The sequence below is a fragment of the Siphateles boraxobius genome, unplaced genomic scaffold (assembly GCF_051911475.1).
Source record: "Siphateles boraxobius isolate OS27281-9 unplaced genomic scaffold, OSU_SipBor_1 137, whole genome shotgun sequence".
Classification (NCBI taxonomy): domain Eukaryota; kingdom Metazoa; phylum Chordata; class Actinopteri; order Cypriniformes; family Leuciscidae; genus Siphateles; species Siphateles boraxobius.
The window spans coordinates 1,224,735-1,244,558 of NW_027508741.1; the positions used below are offsets into that span (position 1 = coordinate 1,224,735).

Genomic DNA, 19,824 nt, shown 5'->3' on the forward strand with positions numbered 1-19,824 from the left:
CAAACCCCTTTATCTAAATCTCTCTACATAACCGCCGGACTCGCGCGTCCTCCATGTCTGTAGTTTTTTAACACTTTTCACTCGTGTTTGTGGTTCAAACCGAATCCTCGTCCAACGCGCGATGGGTTGTGGACAATATTAGCCGTTAGCGTGCGCATCGATCTGCACTTCTGATTCTGACCGGAAATAGTAGACCATCCGGGTATCTTTGGAACACTCATTTCAACATACTACGATTTGGGACGTACTAATTATATTTTCGAATACTATTTAGGACGGATAGTATGCGAATTGGGACTGGTTCTATATATATATATATATATATATATATACACTCACCTAAAGGATTATTAGGAACACCTGTTCAATTTCTCATTAATGCAATTATCTAATGAACCAATCACATGGCAGTTGCTTCAATGCATTTAGGGGTGTGGTCCTGGTCGAGACAATCTCCTGAACTCCAAACTGAATGTCAGAATGGGAAAGAAAGGTGATTTAAGCAATTTTGAGCGTGGCATGGTTGTTGGTGCCAGACGGCCCGGTCTGAGTATTTCACAATCTGCTCAGTTACTGGGATTTTCACGCACAACCATTTCTAGGGTTTACAAAGAATGGTGTGAAAAGGGAAAACATCCAGTATGCGGTAGTCCTGTGGGCGAAAATGCCTTGTTGATGCTAGAGGTCAGAGGAGAATGGGCCGACTGATTCAAGCTGATAGAAGAGCAACTTTGACTGAAATAACCACTCGTTACAACCGAGGTATGCAGCAAAGCATTTGTGAAGCTACAACACGCACAACCTTGAGGCGGATGGGCTAAAACAGCAGAAGACCTCACCGGGTACCACTCATCTCCACTACAAATAGGAAAAAGAGGCTACAATTTGCAAGAGCTCACCAAAGTTGGACAATTGAAGACTGGAAAAATGTTGCCTGGTCTGATGAGTCTCGATTTCTGTTGAGACATTCAGATGGTAGTCAGAATTTGGCGTAAACAGAATGAGAACATGGATCCATCATGCCTTGTTACCACTGTGCAGGCTGGTGGTGGTGGTGTAATGGTGTGGGGGATGTTTTCTTGGCACACTTTGAACATGACAATGAGTTCATTGTACGAAAATGGCCCCCACAGTCACCAGATCTCAACCTAATAGAGCATGTTTGGGATGTGGTGGAACAGGAGCTTCGTGCCCTGGATGTGCATCCCACAAATCTCCATCAACTGCAAGATGCTATCCTATCAATATGGGCCAACATTTCGAAAGAATGCTTTCAGCACCTTGTTGAATCAATGCCACGTAGAATTAAGGCAGTTCTGAAGGCGAAAGTGGGTCAAACACAGTATTAGTATGGTGTTCCTAATAATCCTTTAGGTGAGTGTATATATATATATATATATATATATATATATATATATATATATATATATATATATATATATCTTTCTATATCTATCCACTCCATGTCGGGGCTTTTGTATTCCTTGCATACATTGGAAACATATAGACTTAAGTTCCTAATTTTTAATAATTAATAGTCCTGGTTCTACGGGAGTGCTAGAGATCTCGATGAAGATGAGTAACAGCTTTTTAGTAATTATAATGGGAGCGCTTGTTGTGCGCTTTCTAATATCCATTGAGAATTTGTACAAAACTTGTTTTTCATGCTGCTAGGACCAATGGCCACGTACACGCTGCAAAGTTTTGGGAATTACATGCATTTATGCGCGATACAGTGATGATATTCACAATTGAAATAGCAATGATTGACATTGATAGCCATAGCATCGTTTGTTCCTGAATAAAGCAGCCTTTTTCACTGAAATGGTTGAATAGTCTGCTGACTCACTCACTCATAACAGTCCTCTGCTGCCACCTAATGGACGTAACTATGTAAAAATCGTATCAAAATTGTATGTCCTGAAAAGAGCCACACCTGATGCTTGTTAGTTGAGCATTTTAGTGTGCTTTAAAAAAATACTGCAGTGACTATCAGTCTTGGCTTGAATGTTGTAAATACTCTCTGTGCACTCATGGAAGTCTGTGTTTCCTGGATGTTATTTGTGACTCAGATTGGACTTCAGATACGTGTTTTCTACGTTTCTATGTTACACATTAGCCTATATATAGTTATGTTCAGTTCTCCATTTAAGTTGTGGGAAAAGAGATTACAGTTTATATATACTGAGTATGCAATTCTGTTTGAGTTTCATTTCTCATTTGAGATTTTCGTTATCCCTGCTTCTGAGGAAATTTGATGCTTACCAGTGAATGCTTAACTGTCCTGAGTTTTGGTTTATGTCTTCACCCACTGGTTCCTGAAATTGCCTTGATGGCTGTTATGGATGAATGCTGAGTCGGAACATGTTAAACTTATGAACTATTCCACAGACTGGATCCTGTTTGCCCAGTTGTCCTGCACTCTTTGAGTAAAGCTCCCGCACCTGGGTTCATTCCTAATCTCATCTCTACAGTATCATTACAGCCTGATAGGATTTCCCATACTTTTACTACTGTTTAAGTAATAAAAAAGTTTTTTTCAGAAATTATCCATTTTTAAGGCGCGGCTCCTTTAAGGCTGTTCAGTGACTGAACGCCAGAGGGCGGGGCCTATGATGTGATGATGGATCACTATTGGTCGATGTCTTGCTCGGGAGGCGGACTTATGCAAATGTATTGCCCGTGTGACATCACAAATCCCGCAATATCAAAACAAGCTGTTTTTGGAGCTTGAATAAATAAACACTTTGTTTATACTGAGTAGGACATTTTAAACTATGAAACTTGAAGGAGGTTTTAATGTTATAAAGACCTATTAGATGTCAGGCAAAGATCCAGGCAAATTTGACTTCTCATGTCATGACCCTTTTAATCACAACTAAAAACTCCATGCATCTGAACATCAGCTATCTGGCTCTGTGTCATTTTCTTTAGTCAATGACAGCATTTAAACCACTTCCTCAGGGCCCCAATTAAGAAGCAGCCTAATAAAGGATTGGGATTCGTTTAAGATGATTAGCTGTGTTAACAGGGCAGCAGAGTAAATCCAAGGTTATGTAACCTAACCGGCATTGTCATCAACCAGTGTCCAAGTTCCTTTGCAAAGAGCACTCGCCAATCAGATTACACCGAACGGTCTACCCTGACAGACAGCCTCATCGAGACAACGAACAGACAAAATACAGACACTTCATCAAGTATTTATTTGGTGTGCTTTGCTCTTTACATCTGTGGAAACACTCAAAGTCAACTCTTAGTCATTCTTCCCAGTTTCTGTAGAGCAGTGCTATTGATCTCATAACTTTAAGAAAGCTTACAGACATTGCATTTTAAATGCATTGATTCAGATTTTTGAGTAAAAAACATTTCAAGTGCAACAAGTGATTCTGCAAGGTTTAATCATAATCTTGAGAGTATCAAGCAATCTAACACTGCCTTATTATGCCGTCTTAAAGATTCCTCATGATGTTTTGGAGTTTCCTACAACAGGTTTACATGCATCCAAGGTCAAAAACATTTTAATTTTCTAAAAATACACATCTCCTCATTTCTCAAAGAGTCTGAAACGGTTCGTTTGAAGATTCAGTCTCTCTAAGCTCCGCCTTTCTGAGAGCTGGTCTGCTCTGATTGGTCAGACGGCCCAGTCTGCTGTGATTGGTCGACGGCTTACAGCACATGTCAAAAATGAAAAGCACATTACCATATCTGAATCTCTGCTCTTCCTTATCGCTTGATACACAGTGATATGAACAATGGCGTCAGTTTTAATGTATCAATTCCAGCGAGAGTCTAATTCCTTATAAAGTGCATGAAAATGCACAGAAAACCAGCGTCTTTTCAACATGTCCACAACACGAACCAAACTCTTCCAGTCTCTGCCACAACTACAGTGTTTGAGGGCGGGGCTAAGTAGAAGTTGTTCACAGGCGGCCAATGAAGATCTTAGGCTAGCATTATGCAAATTTGTAATATTTTTACCTAGGTTTTTATTTATTTGTTTAACAGGGACAATGCAGTCAAACATGGTTACAATACAAATCCTGCAACTGATGCGCAGCATATAGAGTTTATAGCTAATACTAATTTTCAACTCCTGTCCCTGGTTGGGCTTTTCTAAGTCCATTATAAAACAGATACATTCACTTCAGAATCGATTCTTTCTTTTAGAAGACAAAAAGTATTTGTCATGCACTTTGATCTTTTACATTAACAAACAGCTATATTACAGATTGCATGAAATGTAATATTCAAAAAATCACAATAGAGGGACTTTAAAGACTCACATGCACCATAATTGCATGAAAACACCTTCAAAATCAGTTATTTCCTCGCAGTTGAGTTTGGTCAGTTTCAAGCTAATCATTTTGTTCCATAATCTTTCATGAGCAAATCTGAATGCCGGACTGAAATGATGCAGATGACTTTGTGCGCTCATAAATAATTTATGAAGATTCAGAAATGTTCAAGTGGAGAGAAAAAAAAAACATAACATGAATAAAACACATCTGATCAATTATTCAGCGTCACAGCCATCAGCATTTCACATTCACAAGAACGGTCATGTTCAACAACTTCAGCATCCGTCCTCGCACAGAGAAGGCCTTTGGCTACAGCGGGAAATGAGAACGCAGTGAACATCCGCCTCCAATGGAAATACGCCATGCATTTTTCAAACTTGTCATACGGCACTTCAAGAGAAATGGTCCGTGAAATTTAGTTTTAAATGTTTGAGACAGTGCACCTCGGGATGTCAAAAGAAGCACTACATTTCAACTCAAAGTGATCAAAGTGAATTTGGCTCATATGAATATTAGCTTCTCAATACCACAATTTATTGAAAGGTGCATCCCAATTCATGTACTTATGCACTGTTCTGGTATCAAGAAAAATACAAATGAAATAATAATAAGAACACTTTAAGTACCCTGATGATGCAATTAATTAACTGAAAACACCAATGTTGGTGATGTTGAATGACACAATAACCATTTAAAATTAATTCACAATGTTATGACAGCATATGTTTCAACTTTTTTTTATATAAGTTAGCAAGATTCAACTCATTTTTAAGTCAGTTTAATGTAATTTAAGTTGAAATGACTTAAACATACAGGTTGCTTGTACGTAAAAATGTAAGTCAGAAACTGTTTTTTACATTGTGCATGGTTGAGTACATAGTGTGTATAGTGCGTCGTTTGGGACACAAGTTTTAAACTGGTGCAGCTGGATTTCAAACATGGCTCAAATTCTGAAAGCAAAGCTATAGGAGTAACTTGAGTACAGCTGACGTGATCAACATTTGCAAATGGTTCCCTCTGCATTAAAAACTCTAGGTTAAACACTCTTAAAAATACCACAAAAAACATGGAAAAACTAGAAAGGCTTCTTGCACCCAAAATCAAAACACATGGCATGTGGGTAATTCTGAAACGGACTCTACGCCACTTGAAGTCATTGCAAACTGCTGAAAAAAGCAAATTATATTGATTGATGTGCCAAGCTGCAACTATAATACAGAATGGACTGTAAATGCAACTACAGCTTACTAAGACTTTATAAGCATTAAGCATGATCTGTTTCCATCAAAACTTACTTATGCACCACATTTGAATATGACATAAAACATTTGCGAATAAAACAGAGTTTCGTTCCCTTGATTGTCACTTCCTGGGAAATTGGTGAAAAATATCAGTAATAAAACTGCAATCTGACTCTTTTTCCTCCATCATAAATGAGTTTGTCTCAGAGCTGCTAGAAGAATAACAAAGTGCAGACTCTTTGCGCATCAAACCAGTGCGTTCAATTATGAAAATACATGAATTTAATATGGTAAGAAATACCAGTTTGCAATATCAAACAGCATAACGAGTTGTTTTTGAACTGCTATAAATAACTGGAAGCGAATGACACCGGAAGCCTCGACATATTCAAGATTATCCAAAATAACGTGGACTTTAAAGAAGAACTTCAAAATTTGACAATCTTGCAAATATTTGGTTTCAAACATTCATAGATTGATTAATCAGCCAATTTGAGATGCCGATATTTAGGGCAGTTTGGTTGATGATCAAAAATGATACAGTCAAACCAAATATTATTCAGATACCAGATATAATTTTGTATATTTTTTTTACTAGTTTGTGCAGGACACTATAGTTGATTTATGTAAGTGAGGAGAGCAAAATAAAGTAAACTGTGACACATTATACACAACAATTCTTCATACAGCGACTACCAGTAACATTAATAAAAAAATTGGGACCAAAATTTATTCGGACACTTTAAGCTGATCATGTTTTGCTGAAGTGTTTTTTCTTTAATAACTAATGCAGCTTTTTACACCACAGACTGAACAACATGAAGCATTGCTTGGTAACTGGTTGAGCTAAACTGGTATTATCTAATTGTGTAGTTAAATTTAACAGCTGACAGATATTCAACATAATTCATGTGTGAGAGTCTAACAGAAGGACGGACAAAACCAGTGAAATATCAACTGATTTAATAACTCTGAGTTATTCTCATATTTTATTACCATTTTCTAAACTGTGATAATGTGAGAAATGTTGAAGACATCTGAATAAATATTAGTTTGACTGTATATGCATAATATTAGATATCAGCTACTATTGTGTTGTAAGAGTGTATGCTGATAGTACATGCACATCTCAGTAAGAACACAGCTGTGTTACTGTTGGGTTATTAACTGTGTGAGTGGCATGTGAGCACCCAGAACAGCCTGTCGATGGGCGGGATGACAGTGAGGCCACGAGGGGTCACGAGGGGTCGCGAGGGGTCGCAAGGGACACAGGCATTCGTGGGGTCTGGGAACGGCTGTTTAAACAGAGAGAGACTGGCACCAGTGAACATTGTTCCCACCAATCCTTCAGAGCCGCCCGTCCCCGTCTCACCGGGACAAAACACACAGCAGGGAACCGGGGCCCGAGGCACCAACACACACACACACACACACACACACACACGGAGATCACGGTGTGATCAACAGCGATAAAGCAGTCGCAAGAGTTTGACTTCTTAACACCTGCCATAATAACAGTTGAGGAAGGAGATTGCATAAAACATTTTTTTTTTGCAATCCTAATTCTGAACAAAAATACACAACTAGAACTGTTAAAAAGTTGGAAAGATTGTTTTTCCAAGGCTGCGTTTATTTGATCAAAAATACAGTAAATCTGTGAAATTCTTTTAGAATCTAAAATAGCAGCAAATCAGCCTTTTATAATGATTCTGAAGGAGCATGTGACACTGAAGACTGTGGAAGCTTGTTTCCGCCACAGAATAAAACATTTTACAAGATAATTGTGACTTTTTATCTCACAACTGCGAGTTTACATCTCTGACTTTATTTCTCAGAATTGATAGATATAAAGTCCTATTGTGAGAAATAAACTTGCAATTCTGACTTTATAAAACGCAATTGCAGGTTTAATTCTCGCAATTCTGACATCTTTCTCAGAATTGTGAGATATAAACACGCAATTGCAAGTTATAAAGTCCAATTCTAAGGAATAAATGACTTTTTTCCTCAGAATTGCGACTTTATATCATGCAATTCTGACTTTATATCTCCCAATTGCGTGTTATAAAGTTATAAACATGCAATTCTGATATATATATATATATAAACATGCAATTCTGAAAAATAAAGTCAGCATTGTGAGACGTAAAGTCGCTATTGTGCGAAAAAAAGACAAAATTGTGAGATAAAATTGTAATAATATTTCAAAATGTTACTGTATTTTTATCAAAAAACCCAGCCATGACAAATATATCCTGAGCATGTGTGCTAGAGATATTCAGGGTTATTATATTATGCCATTCACATTGAAAGCTTTTGCTTCCTATGGGCTGCACATCTTAATGCATTAATGCATTAAAGCCATTTCATGTGCACTTCAATTTGAAATGATATGTTATAATGATAAGCATCAGCTTAGGGTTTAAAAAAAATCACTGCATTAGAAATATCGTTTTTGATCATCATTTGAAACAAGAATAATGCAAAACTGTAGTAGCATTTCATGATATAACAACGTTCAGTGTCTTTCCCACCAGAATGACAGCAAATACGTTTTTGGAATCACTTTATAATAACAAATGTTCATTAAAATAACACATTTAGTTCAGATTAAAATGTACTTTTCTACAACAGTTGCTTTAAAGTCAATGCAAACACATCAGAAAAGTTAAGTTAGTTCTTAATATTTTGCTATCTAAATCAAAGATTATAACACATTTTTAAGTGTTTAAAATCTTTTTGTCTTCACTTTGAACAATATATAAGTAAGACTTTACAATAAGGCTCCATTTGTTAACATTAGTTACTAATAAAGAAAAACACTTTGAAAGCATTTGTTAATTTCAACATTTACAAATACATTATAAAACAAAAAGTTAGTATTTGTTAATATTAGTTAATAGACCCGAGTTAACAAATAATACTGTAACTAATGTATTGCTCATTGTTAATGTTAGTTACTGCATTAACTACAGGCTTATTGTAAAGTGTTACCAGTGCATCTATTGTTTTATTACTACAAATCTATAAAAAAAATTGCTTTTAAAATGCAAAAATCTTTAATTTAACATAAATGACACTAGCTTTGATATTTTTATCTATTGCAATGACATTAACATATTTTGCATGTGCAAATACATTTTGGGGCCACTGCACATGATCTACTAGCATAATATAATAAGGATGCATTAGTTAGAGTTGTTTTAAAGTGTCACTTCATTAACTAACGTTAACTAATTGCTTTTTGTAAAGTGTTACCAGAACATCTATTGTTTTATCACTACAAATCCAAAAAGAAATTTGCTTTAAAAATGCAAAAATCTTTAATTTAACATAAAAGAATATTGCTTTAATATTTAGTATCTATTGCAATGACATTAACATATTTATTTTGCATTAGCAAATGCTTTTTTTTGGCCACTCTACATGATCTACTAGCATAATATAATAAGGATGCATTAGTTAGAGTTGCTAGAAATCTTACCTGTCATATTCAGCATTGTCCTTGTCGCAGCGAGCGTCTTTATGTTTCTGCCAGTCTTTGCCATGTTTGCATGTGGTGAGGAGAACCACATCTTCAGCATTGTGGACGTGATAGAGCGCATTCCTGGTGTCAGATCCAATCCCAGTCAGATAGCGCTTGCCTTTAAAAACCAGCATGTATTTCCTAAAAGGAGGGATGGTGTTGTACTTTAAATACCCTCGTTCTCCTCCAGTCCGAGGATGATCTTTGGAGAATAACGGGATTGAGATGTCAAATCTGGGTCTGAAGTTCTCGGTGCTGATGCTGGCTTTGGCCAACATGGCTTGTCCGATATCAAACCCCAAATCCTCCGTGTAATCCGGCCATGTCCCAGAATACAGGTTAAAGATCAGGTGGTTACGCCCGTTATTCCACAGGTTCAGGTTCTGGATCTTGGTTTTGAGGTTGTGAACGTACTGAGGAGAAAGCTGGTCTCGGTCGAGGGTGTCGAGGTTCAGAACGAAGAGACAAGCCTGTCCCGGGTCCGAAGTGAAGAACCTGGACCCTTCGATGGAGGACAAGATGTTTTGGTAGCTTTCCGACATCTTCTCACCTTTCTGTTGAGGGTAGACGTAGACTTTGAAGCCGTTCTTCTTGCACAAGGAGAAGTCGAAGCACGAGTCCATTCTGCACTTGTAGGATCCAGAGTTGTCATCTCTTCTGTGTCTCGGAGAAGTTCGGACATTGTAGTCTTCAGTTTGGGTCTGATCCCAGGGAATAAAAGCTTGGAGCGGATCTGAGAAGGAGGGCCAGTGTGGACGAGGATCATCCCCTTGGTTTGGACTCCTTCTGGAAGATGGTCCCTGCAGGTAAAAGAGGAGAATGAGACACACACCTGCAGAGGACAGAATTAAATAGCGTTTTTTGGCCTGCATGTGTCCTTAGATCCAGATGGAGCGGTTTGCTGATGAATCTGAAGGGGTTAACTCTTGCTGGACCGCATCTTCTTCCACAGACCTGCAGGGATTTGATGCTCTCGACTTCCACCTTATGATTCCGATCCCAAATCCAGAGCATGTGGGCGACTTGACCTGAACCCCTTTTTATGGATCTACCTCTCTCCTTTCCAGTGACTGGTTCGCATTAGACAGCATCTAAACTACTGTCTGATGACACCTGACCAGCTCTGGGTCAGTGAGAATCATCAGAAAGTACTTTCAGAGACGTGTTCCTGAAATCCAGGCTCGGGGCAATCAGAGAACTTCCTCAGTGATGGATCTCACGTGATGTGTGTGGGTCAGAAAGATCCTGTCAAAAACTTCCCGGCCGGATAAATCCCCACAAATCCGTGTGTTCTCACATATTTTACGGCTAAAATAAATCTTCCTTTGGGATCGAGCAGTTGTTGTTGTTTTGAAAGCATCACAAACGCGTTTTTCTATTCAGTGTAACATTCATTCAAAGCCCTTTCTCCGATGCCGATGATACAATGTAACATTCCAGCGCTTTAATCCGAAGCGTCCAGTTGCGATTGTTACATTGTAGCATTCCAATCCCCTCAAGACTCCGGATGACGTCACGCGCCTCCATCAAGCACCGCTGGCTGTGATTGGCTCGCGTCATTTCCGGTCGAGCCGACGCTCCTGTAACCCATTCATGACCGCAGCCGAAGTCTTAAAGCAACATCACTGCAAAACGTGGCATGTGTTTTAATCAAAGAAATGTTCAAACCATTTCACAAAAGTAAGTTTGAGGTGATAAAAATACATGTACTGTTCAAAATGAATACAATTTAGACCTAAACAGTTTTTTTTTCTGCGTGTCAAATGGAATTTAGATATTTATCTAAAAGAAAAGAAAGGAATTCGGAAATTTCAAAGGTTTCAATATGTGAAACTGAATCTTTGTGAATGTTTTCAGTGGGATAACTCACACTGGGGTCAAAAAAGTCACTGAAAGCATAAAAAGTTCAATAGTAGAACACAGAGTTGACACTAGAAACTTGATTGAAACATGATTTAACAACAAATGTTGCCAAAAACATTTATATTTGTCACAGTTTGAGCTGTTTTTTAATGACAACATTAAAACAATTTATTAAAATAATTATGACAACATATATTTTTGGGTGCACTAAAGATAATCTTTTTTTTTGTTTGTTTTTTTGCATGGGTAAATTACACAGCATTTTGATTTATTATAGTTCTAAAATATATTTTCAAACCTTTTCACAAAAGTAAGCTTGTTAGATTTGAGATGATGAAAATAGATGTACTGTTCAAAATGAATACAATTTAGACACTTTTTTTCACTTGTCAAACGTTAGAATATGTCTAGGCTCAATTTTGATTAATTCGTGACATTTATTTAAATCAAAAGTAAATCATTCTGAAAATTCAAAGATCACAAAGATTATCTTTCAGTGGCATAACACACTGCGACAAAAGAAATCCACTGAAATTACAAAGATTCTAAAGTACAAGACACTCAGTTTACTAGAAACTTTATTGAAACAATGCCAAAAACATGTATATGTGACGAAGTTTCATAGGAAAGGAGCTGTTTTTTAATGACAACATTATAACAATTTATTACAATAAGTATGGCCTCATTAATTTGTGGGTGCACTATTCCTTTAAAGATAATGTTTTTTTGCAAGGGTGAATTAACCAGCATTTTGATTTATTATATTTCTTTTAAAAGCAGTATTGCATATTTGGAGAACAAGGATGACAGTCAATTTCAACAGATTTAATTTCAATAAAGTCATGTTGAATAGTTTAGGGAATGCACTCTGTGGATTATTTGGAAGAAACAAGGCTTTATAAATGAACGTTATGCCAAATGTTTCTCTGCATTGTGTGTCCAGCTGCAGGGTCTGAGACGTGACTGAGACGGGGAGGTATTTAAAGCACATTCCTCAGAAGTTGTGGAGCCGTGTCAGTATTCGGGTTCTGCTACGGGCCGCGGATCAAAGCCCAGGTCTTCCTCCTCTCCTTTCTGTCCTGCATTCCTTCCATACGCTCACTCTTTCCTCGGGAGATAATATTGCAAGTCACACTTTCATTCGAACACGGTCCATTCAGACGCATGTGAAGGGGTTTGACTTCCACAGATTTGTTTTCTTGAATTTTCAGTGCTGATTATTTTAGATGTATATTATGTTAAAATGTGATATGCTGATATGACGTGTTTAATGTAGTACTGGACAACGATAACTCACATCCAAATAAAAGTTTGTGTTTACATAATATATATCTGTGTACTATTTTGTATATATAAATAAACATGCATTTATGTATTTCAGATTTTTTTTAAATGTATATATAAAATATTTATATTTATATATAATATAGATTATGTATAATTACAGTATATACATGCAAATATTTCTTAAATATAAAAACACAAAATAATTATACACACATATATAATGTAAACACAAACTTTATTAATCATTGCCCAGCACTAGTTAAATGTAATCATAATTACATCAGACTTGTCCCAGACAGCAACATAGTGTCGGCCCAGATCCGGCCCACATCTGGTACACATGGATCTCACACGGCCCATCTGGACCGGATCTGGGCCGACACTATGTTGCTGTCTGGTGTGAACTCAATCCATATAGATGCATAAATGCATATATATCGTATATATATAGTCGTTAATATATATATATATATATATATATATATATATATATATATGCATTTATGCATCGCCTAACATGCACACATTTACCGTTAATATATATATATTAACGGTAAATGTGTGCATGTTAGGCGATGTATATATATATATATAAAAAAAATCAGACAGATTAACCACCCCTAGTGCATAAATGCATATATATCGTATATATATAGGCGTTAATATATATATATATATATATATATATATATATATATATATATATATATATATATATATATATATATGCATTTATGCATCGCCTAACATGCACACATTTACCGTTAATATATATATATATATATATATATATATATATATATATATATATAAAAACGCCTAACATGCACAGATTTACCGTTTAGTTGGTAGAAATAGAAGATTCTGTTTTTGTTTGTCCAGAGAAAGTAAATGATAATGGTGTTATAGATAATTAAATGAATGCATGGGTTAAGTGATGCCATTAGAGCAGAATACAGACTCAAAGTGAATCTCTGGACCTCAGGACAACATGACTAACGCAGGGTCTTTTACATCATTCCCCAACAGCCTCAGTAGAACCTAGAAAGCTATTATATGCAGTGGAGCCGTCATCATTAAGCATCATTAGCATGCCTTTGCCACCGTGGGCTGTTGATTTGACATGAAGATTTTAGACTAGTCTCAGCCTTGAACCCAAAATCCCACATTCAGGCTCTGCTCTTTTTACTTTAGGATTTTTATGACAAAGTTAGGTTTCTACCAATTTCTTTGATTTTTTTTTCATTCAAATTCATTTTCCCCCCAGATAAACATGCCCAAAAAAGAGACGTTAAAACGATACAAAAAAATAAAATTTAAAAAGTTTTTATGTGTTTTGGCTGTTCATTTATATGACAACTGCGTTTTTGGGGCCTGAAAATGCAAACTTTAGAAAATACGACTTAAAGTGTAAGTTGATGAAAATCGTCTCAATGTAAACTACAAATCATCATGCACATGTGTATTACGCGTTCAGTCTGTAGGTGCATTGTGTTTCTTTACCAAGTGACATCGCCATCTACTGGCCTGGCAGCAGAATACAGCGTTTCTATTCATTTTCGTGGATCCGTGTGAACGGGGATCGTTTTGACGACGTCGTCGCCTGTATGCAAAAAAAGAAAAACGTTTCATTTTTAGTTCATCGTTGTTGTGTAAACGTACGGGTGGATTCACACACAACGCTGTTAGAACGAGAGACGCAGGTTAGTGCACGAGAAAAAGTGGTTGCGTTTTTAATAAGTTAAACTTGTTTTAACCAACGCAAAGTTTCTCAGGGGAACGCAAACCGTTTTGCAAGTGCAACGTTTCTCGGGGCAAAGATAATTTTTCCTCTATCTCTTTTTTTCCCCCCTTCACCACGTCCCTTTAGGGGCTTTAGGGGTGTAGCGTTGTTTTTAAAAAGTTGAAAATATTTAAAGCACAGCATTTTTAGAACGATATTTCATGAGCTAGACGCTCCAAAAAGACGTGAGACGCGACGGTCAAACAAATTTAGGCAATTCTTTGCTAGAAAAGTTGATACAAGGAAGACAACGAATGTAACTAATTTTTAGCCCCACATTTTACTTTATCTGATTATGTGAGGACAATATAAGCAGATAAATTATATCTCTGCTATCTGAAAAAACAATACAAGAAAGAAAGTCTTGCACAGTAACACTTGGGATGCTTTTGCATGGTTTTCCCTCCGGGAATATTAAGCAGTTCATTGAGGTAATTTCCTTTAGCTACTGAGAATGTAAATGGTAAGTGTTTGTGAACCATAAAAAATGAGTTCATGTCAGGTTTATCTTCGTGCAGTTCTGATCTCCAGCAGATATATGGGATGGGGAAACATACGGATCATTGTTGACACGTTGCTTAAGGTCTGATAATATCGCTGACAACTACTCCATCAAATATTCCTTGAATCACAGTGAAAGAATGTTATTAATAATAATACAACAAATGAGCCAGAACAAAAACAAGTCTCAGAGTTAACAATGGTTGCCATGATTCAAAATGAGTAAACATTACCTCGTATTCTTCACCTGAGCGAAACAGGAATATAAAAGAAATGTTTTGAAAAAAAAAATAATAAGTTTGTGCATTGATGTGTGTTTGGCGTTCACATTGCTAATGATGAATTAATGATGTGCTATAAGCATGCATATTTGTTATGTAAAATATTTAATGTTATTTTACCTTGACTGAACTTTCACTAAGCTCACTGCAATTCTGGGATTGCTTTAAAATGCTGTTTACATAGTCAACTCGCTAAGGTTTGGCAACAGGACAGCAAGGAAATATACATCAACAATGAAGAAAATGTGTTTGTGAAAGTATTTCACAGCGTTTACTGATATTTATGGAGTGATGAAGAGTTTGCATTGACGTTCCAACTGCTTGACAAAGAGACAAATCTGATGTGAAAATTTGGCTAAACACGCTTGAGTTGAAGTTCATATTCAGCGGTTGTTTAACTAGGGATGTTTACACTGCTGCTTGTCATTCGTTTTCAACTGAACCTTCAGTCTATTGTGAAAGTGCATTACATGGTGCCGTAAGCACATCAAAACACTGAAACGAGATACAATTAACAAAAACAGCCTAGATACTGTATGAATGACTACATAAGCATATGAACAGGTGTAAAGACAACGTGCCTTTGTGTTATAATCCTCTGAGATCTAGATCTTTCCGTAGATAAAATCTGTGGCAGATTCATCCGTCAATACGGAGGTTTAATTGAAGTAGAAATAATCTGACTGTCAAAGGCATATTAATACCAGCTTCTCTCGTTGCTTTCTTATGCCAGTGTATATGGAGAACAGCATCATATCAACGGCGTTGAACTGCTAAAGGCTTCGTCTAATCTCTCTGTGCTGTTTGCAGTCTCAGGTTGATGAATGAACAGGCTGATACACGTATGACTGACTCCATCTGATAGCGTCTGAATTTAGAGTCGGGGAAAAAAACAGTCAGCTTTCTGAGAAACTATTTTTGAGTTCAATGAACTTCAATGAAGGTTGCCTTCAGATGCGAGTAGCCTATAAACATGACCTCTTTTATAATAGGTCATTGGCCTTTACATGATCAACATGATGTGAAAAACCTGTAGCACTTGCAAACGATGTACTGCATTCCTTCGGTCGCCTGATTGATAGTTTAGACTATTTAGCAAGTAAAAGCCTTTTAGTTGTAAACGTGCTGCTTTTTTTTTTGTTGCATTTTGCTTTTTGGGGGCCTCAAAACACAAACCTTTGAAATGTTTTAAAGTCCCCCTGTGGTGAAAATCAAGCTTTTCATGTTGTTTATATGTCTATGTGGTGTTTTTAATATGCTTTAACACAAACCGTGTGTAAATTCATAAGTCGACAGCATTGCTGAGTATTTTCTCCTTAAAACTGCAGTGAACCAAAGACAGTTGCTGCGTCCCAATTCGCATACTATACGTCCTAAATAGTATTCGAAATTAGAATTAGCACGTCCCAAATCGTAGTACGTTGAAATGAGTGTTCCAAAGATACCCGGATGGTCTACTTTTTCCGGTCAGAATCCGAAGTGCAGATCGATGCGCACGCTAACGGCTAATATTGTCCACAACCCATCGCGCGTTGGACGCAAGCGTGTAATCCATCAGCCGGAAACTGAAGCCTCGCGGGAGCCGTCATCGTAGCAGAACTTCACCTGCTGTTAGCATTCCATTGACTCCCATTCATTTTGGCGTCACTTTGACAGCGAATAACTTTACATCTGAGGCATCCAAAGACTTCATTTGTCCATTATATATTTCTAAATAAACACGACAATGTATAAAAGGCTCCATTACTTTGTATCTTACGTTATGGCCCCGTAGAAGCCGTTTTTGTAAAAAACAGGCTAACGATTGCGTCATAACCACGCGACTTTCTGTCGCACAATAGAGACATTACCGTATAGACAGGAGGAGAAGCTCGCAGGCAATCGGGGGGACGTCCCGTCAAGGGAGAAGCCCATAGATAATGAGTCCATAAAAGCAACGGGACAAAATATTTCAACAACGTTTTTGGGGAATTGGAAATAATTCGGTATGTGGCAAGTGAATACATATGAAGTGATTAACGTTGGCAGTTTTCACGCACAGCTACTAGAAGATTTACGTCTGTCAGACAGGTTGCTCACATCATCAAGCTTAGTTTGAGTCGGTTTGAGTCTGCGCGTCAGGAACGGAAGTGCTCAAAAATCGCTAAAAATGGGCTTCAACTGTCTCAACTGAGTTCCAATGAGATGGCTCTGTCCACTTCTTATACTGTCTATGGTTGGACGAGGATTCGATTAGAACTACAAACACGAGTGAAAGGTGTTAAAAAACTACAGACATGGCGAGTCCGGTGGTTATGTAGAAAGGTTTAGATAAAGGGGTTTGAGTGGGTAATTATCAGTATCTAACCTGACGAAAAATTATTTATTCAATGTTGTCTACATTATATTGCATCTGCAGCAGCATTGTGAACTTTTGTAAAGATACGTTTAGCCATTACCTTTTAAATGCATCATTATATTCAAATTGCAAACACATGAGGAGAGTCTCCGCATTAATGACCCACGGCTGCAGACCAAGGTGCAACAACATTTCTCTCAGAAACGGTAGGAAATTAAATTAGATTGAATTGAGGATTTTAACTGTGACAAGATGATTGACAGGGCAGTTTACGGTGACACAATGCACGCAACAGATCTGTCCGTTAAAGATGACGTGATTGTATGTCCCAAAGCTTGCCTACTCTTTTGCTACACACTCAAAAGTATGTACTTTTTCTTCACAAAAAGAGTACATACTTTTAGGTCGTAGTATAAGTAGGCGAATTGGGACACAGCCAGTCTCAAAAACACGGTTTGAAATCGCTGGTGTTTCTGACGTCACAAACTACCTTGTAACCAATCAGATCAACGTGTGATCGTCAACGAGTGGATCTCTGAGCGAGTGAGTGACTGGAGGCGGAGCTCATTTGCATATTCATAGAACCGCGCATACTAAATGAGGCAAGTGTGTCGAGTTACATTCAAGATATTTTAAGGCAAGAAGAATCTTTTTATATATATTTAAAACTTTTAAATAAGTAATTTTGGTGATCAAAGGTGAGTTTGAAGGGATAAAATTGTTGACTACAGGGGGACTTTAACGGTGACATCATGCACCAAAAGTCATGCATCAAAGTGTTTCTTTACAAAGTGACATCGCCATCTACTGGTCAAGCAGCAGAACACAGCGTTTCTAGTCATTTCACAGATCCTTGTGAACAGGGATCGTTTCGACAATGATGTCGTCTGTACACAAAAAAAACCCAAAGGAAAACCTTTTTTGTTTTTTAGTACATTGCTGCTTGAAATCCTTTACAAAAACAAAGGCTAAGAAGGCAATCCAGAAGGCAGGAATCAGCATAACAGCTTCACTACGGCAAAGACAGTGAGGAGGACTAAGCTGAGGGCTTAAATACATGAGAAAAAAACTGAACAAGAAACAGGTGTGGAAAGCAGTTAGTAACCATAGCAACAAACGATGGCATAATCAGTGACCTAAGAAAAAAACAAAGTGGGGAAACGTGGAACAGAACACAGGGAAACAGTGAAATACAAACTAAAAGTCCATACAACGTTGCACTGCTCATCAAGACACATGTTATGAGGCATCATTCGTGACCAGGATGAGTAACACTGTAAAGTTTAATGCTTAGGGTTAAGGGTTTGTTCAAATCACTTGACTTATAATGACAGACTTTTTGTGCAATATTAATACCTAGTTACATACCTAAGACTAGAAAATAACTGTTGTAAGCCCTGTGGTTTCATGGCAGCCCATGGAGACCATTTATTTATAATTTATTCATTTTATTTATCACACGGCTCTCTGAAATGCTACACCATTTCCCGGTCAGATATTTCATATATATCCTAATAATCAATAAAAATTCACAATTCCATCAAAATGTCTCAGTTAATAGAGAAATGCAATTCCAAGAAAACCTTGGATGTTTAATGTTATTTGTAATACGACATATCAGGTTTCACAATCATGCCATTTTTATTACGATATTCATCATTTTTTTTTTTTGATGATGTAGTGTAACAGATCACTAAAGCATGAAGCTATGGAAGTAAATAAAATTAAAAAGTCATTATTAGATAACAAGTCAAAATATTATTTTAAAAGTCATAATTGTGTGATAGAATTAAAAAATATGACAGTCATAGGCTAATTATGACTAAAATGTCAAAATTATGACATACTAAGTTATTATGAAATAAAAAGTCAAAATTATGGGATTAAAAAATCTAAATGATAATGTCATAATTTTATTTTTAATGTCAATATTTTGTGACTTTTTATGTCATCACTTAATATTGTTTTCTTTCCTATTGACAAAAGAAAATTGTTAAATATATGCAGTAAATAATTTAATAATAAATGCATTACATGTTTTTACACTTTTTTTAATAAATCTCGTAATAAATTTTACATATTTTTTTGTTTTCGTTTTTATTACAGCCACCATTTAAATTATTTTTTTTGTTTTTACAATGAAATTTTTTGACAAAAAAATTATATATATAAAAATATATATATATATATATATATATATATATATATATATATATATATATATATATATATATTTTTTTTTATATAATTTTTTTGTAAAAAAAAAAAATATATATATATATATATATTTAGAAAGTCAGAGCTGTTTATTTATCATTCATAAGTCAAAATGTGTTTTTGGGCCACAGTCATGAATCAGGTCACATATGTTCATGTATGGCCATAAACAAACAGATTCAGGCCGACACAAATGTTGCTGTTCTCCCTGGAAAATGTACAACAGAGATTTTACATTAAATGCAAAAAACTCAGACCACATATCATGGCGATATCTTGCAAATATGACATTGTGAACCCTAGGTGTCTTGCACATTTTTCAATTGAACCTGAGCATGTGTGGAATTTCAATTGGATAAAAGGAATCAATTTACTGGGAGGTTTAATTTGCACATTTTGATTAGTCCCATTTCTCAGAGCTGTTCCCTATGAATACAAACTGTGTCTGATATGCTAAGCAATGCCATCACCTTCTCTCATTACCATGCC

At 36.5% G+C, this 19,824-nt stretch overlaps 1 protein-coding gene across 2 annotated transcripts in view; it reads right to left on the reverse strand.

The window, feature by feature from the left end:
* The window catches only part of ext1a (exostosin glycosyltransferase 1a), an 87,076-nt gene extending 76,463 nt beyond the window's left edge, over positions 1-10,613 (reverse strand). For both annotated transcript variants that reach the window (XR_013203826.1, XM_077229953.1), the window contains exon 1: positions 9,024-10,613. Coding sequence is in view for 1 of the 2 variants with exons in the window: in XM_077229953.1 (XP_077086068.1) it covers positions 9,024-9,937 (914 nt within the window). In the remaining variant the exon portion in view is untranslated. The remainder of the gene's footprint in view (positions 1-9,023) is intronic.
* Between the last annotated feature and the right edge of the window lie 9,211 nt (positions 10,614-19,824).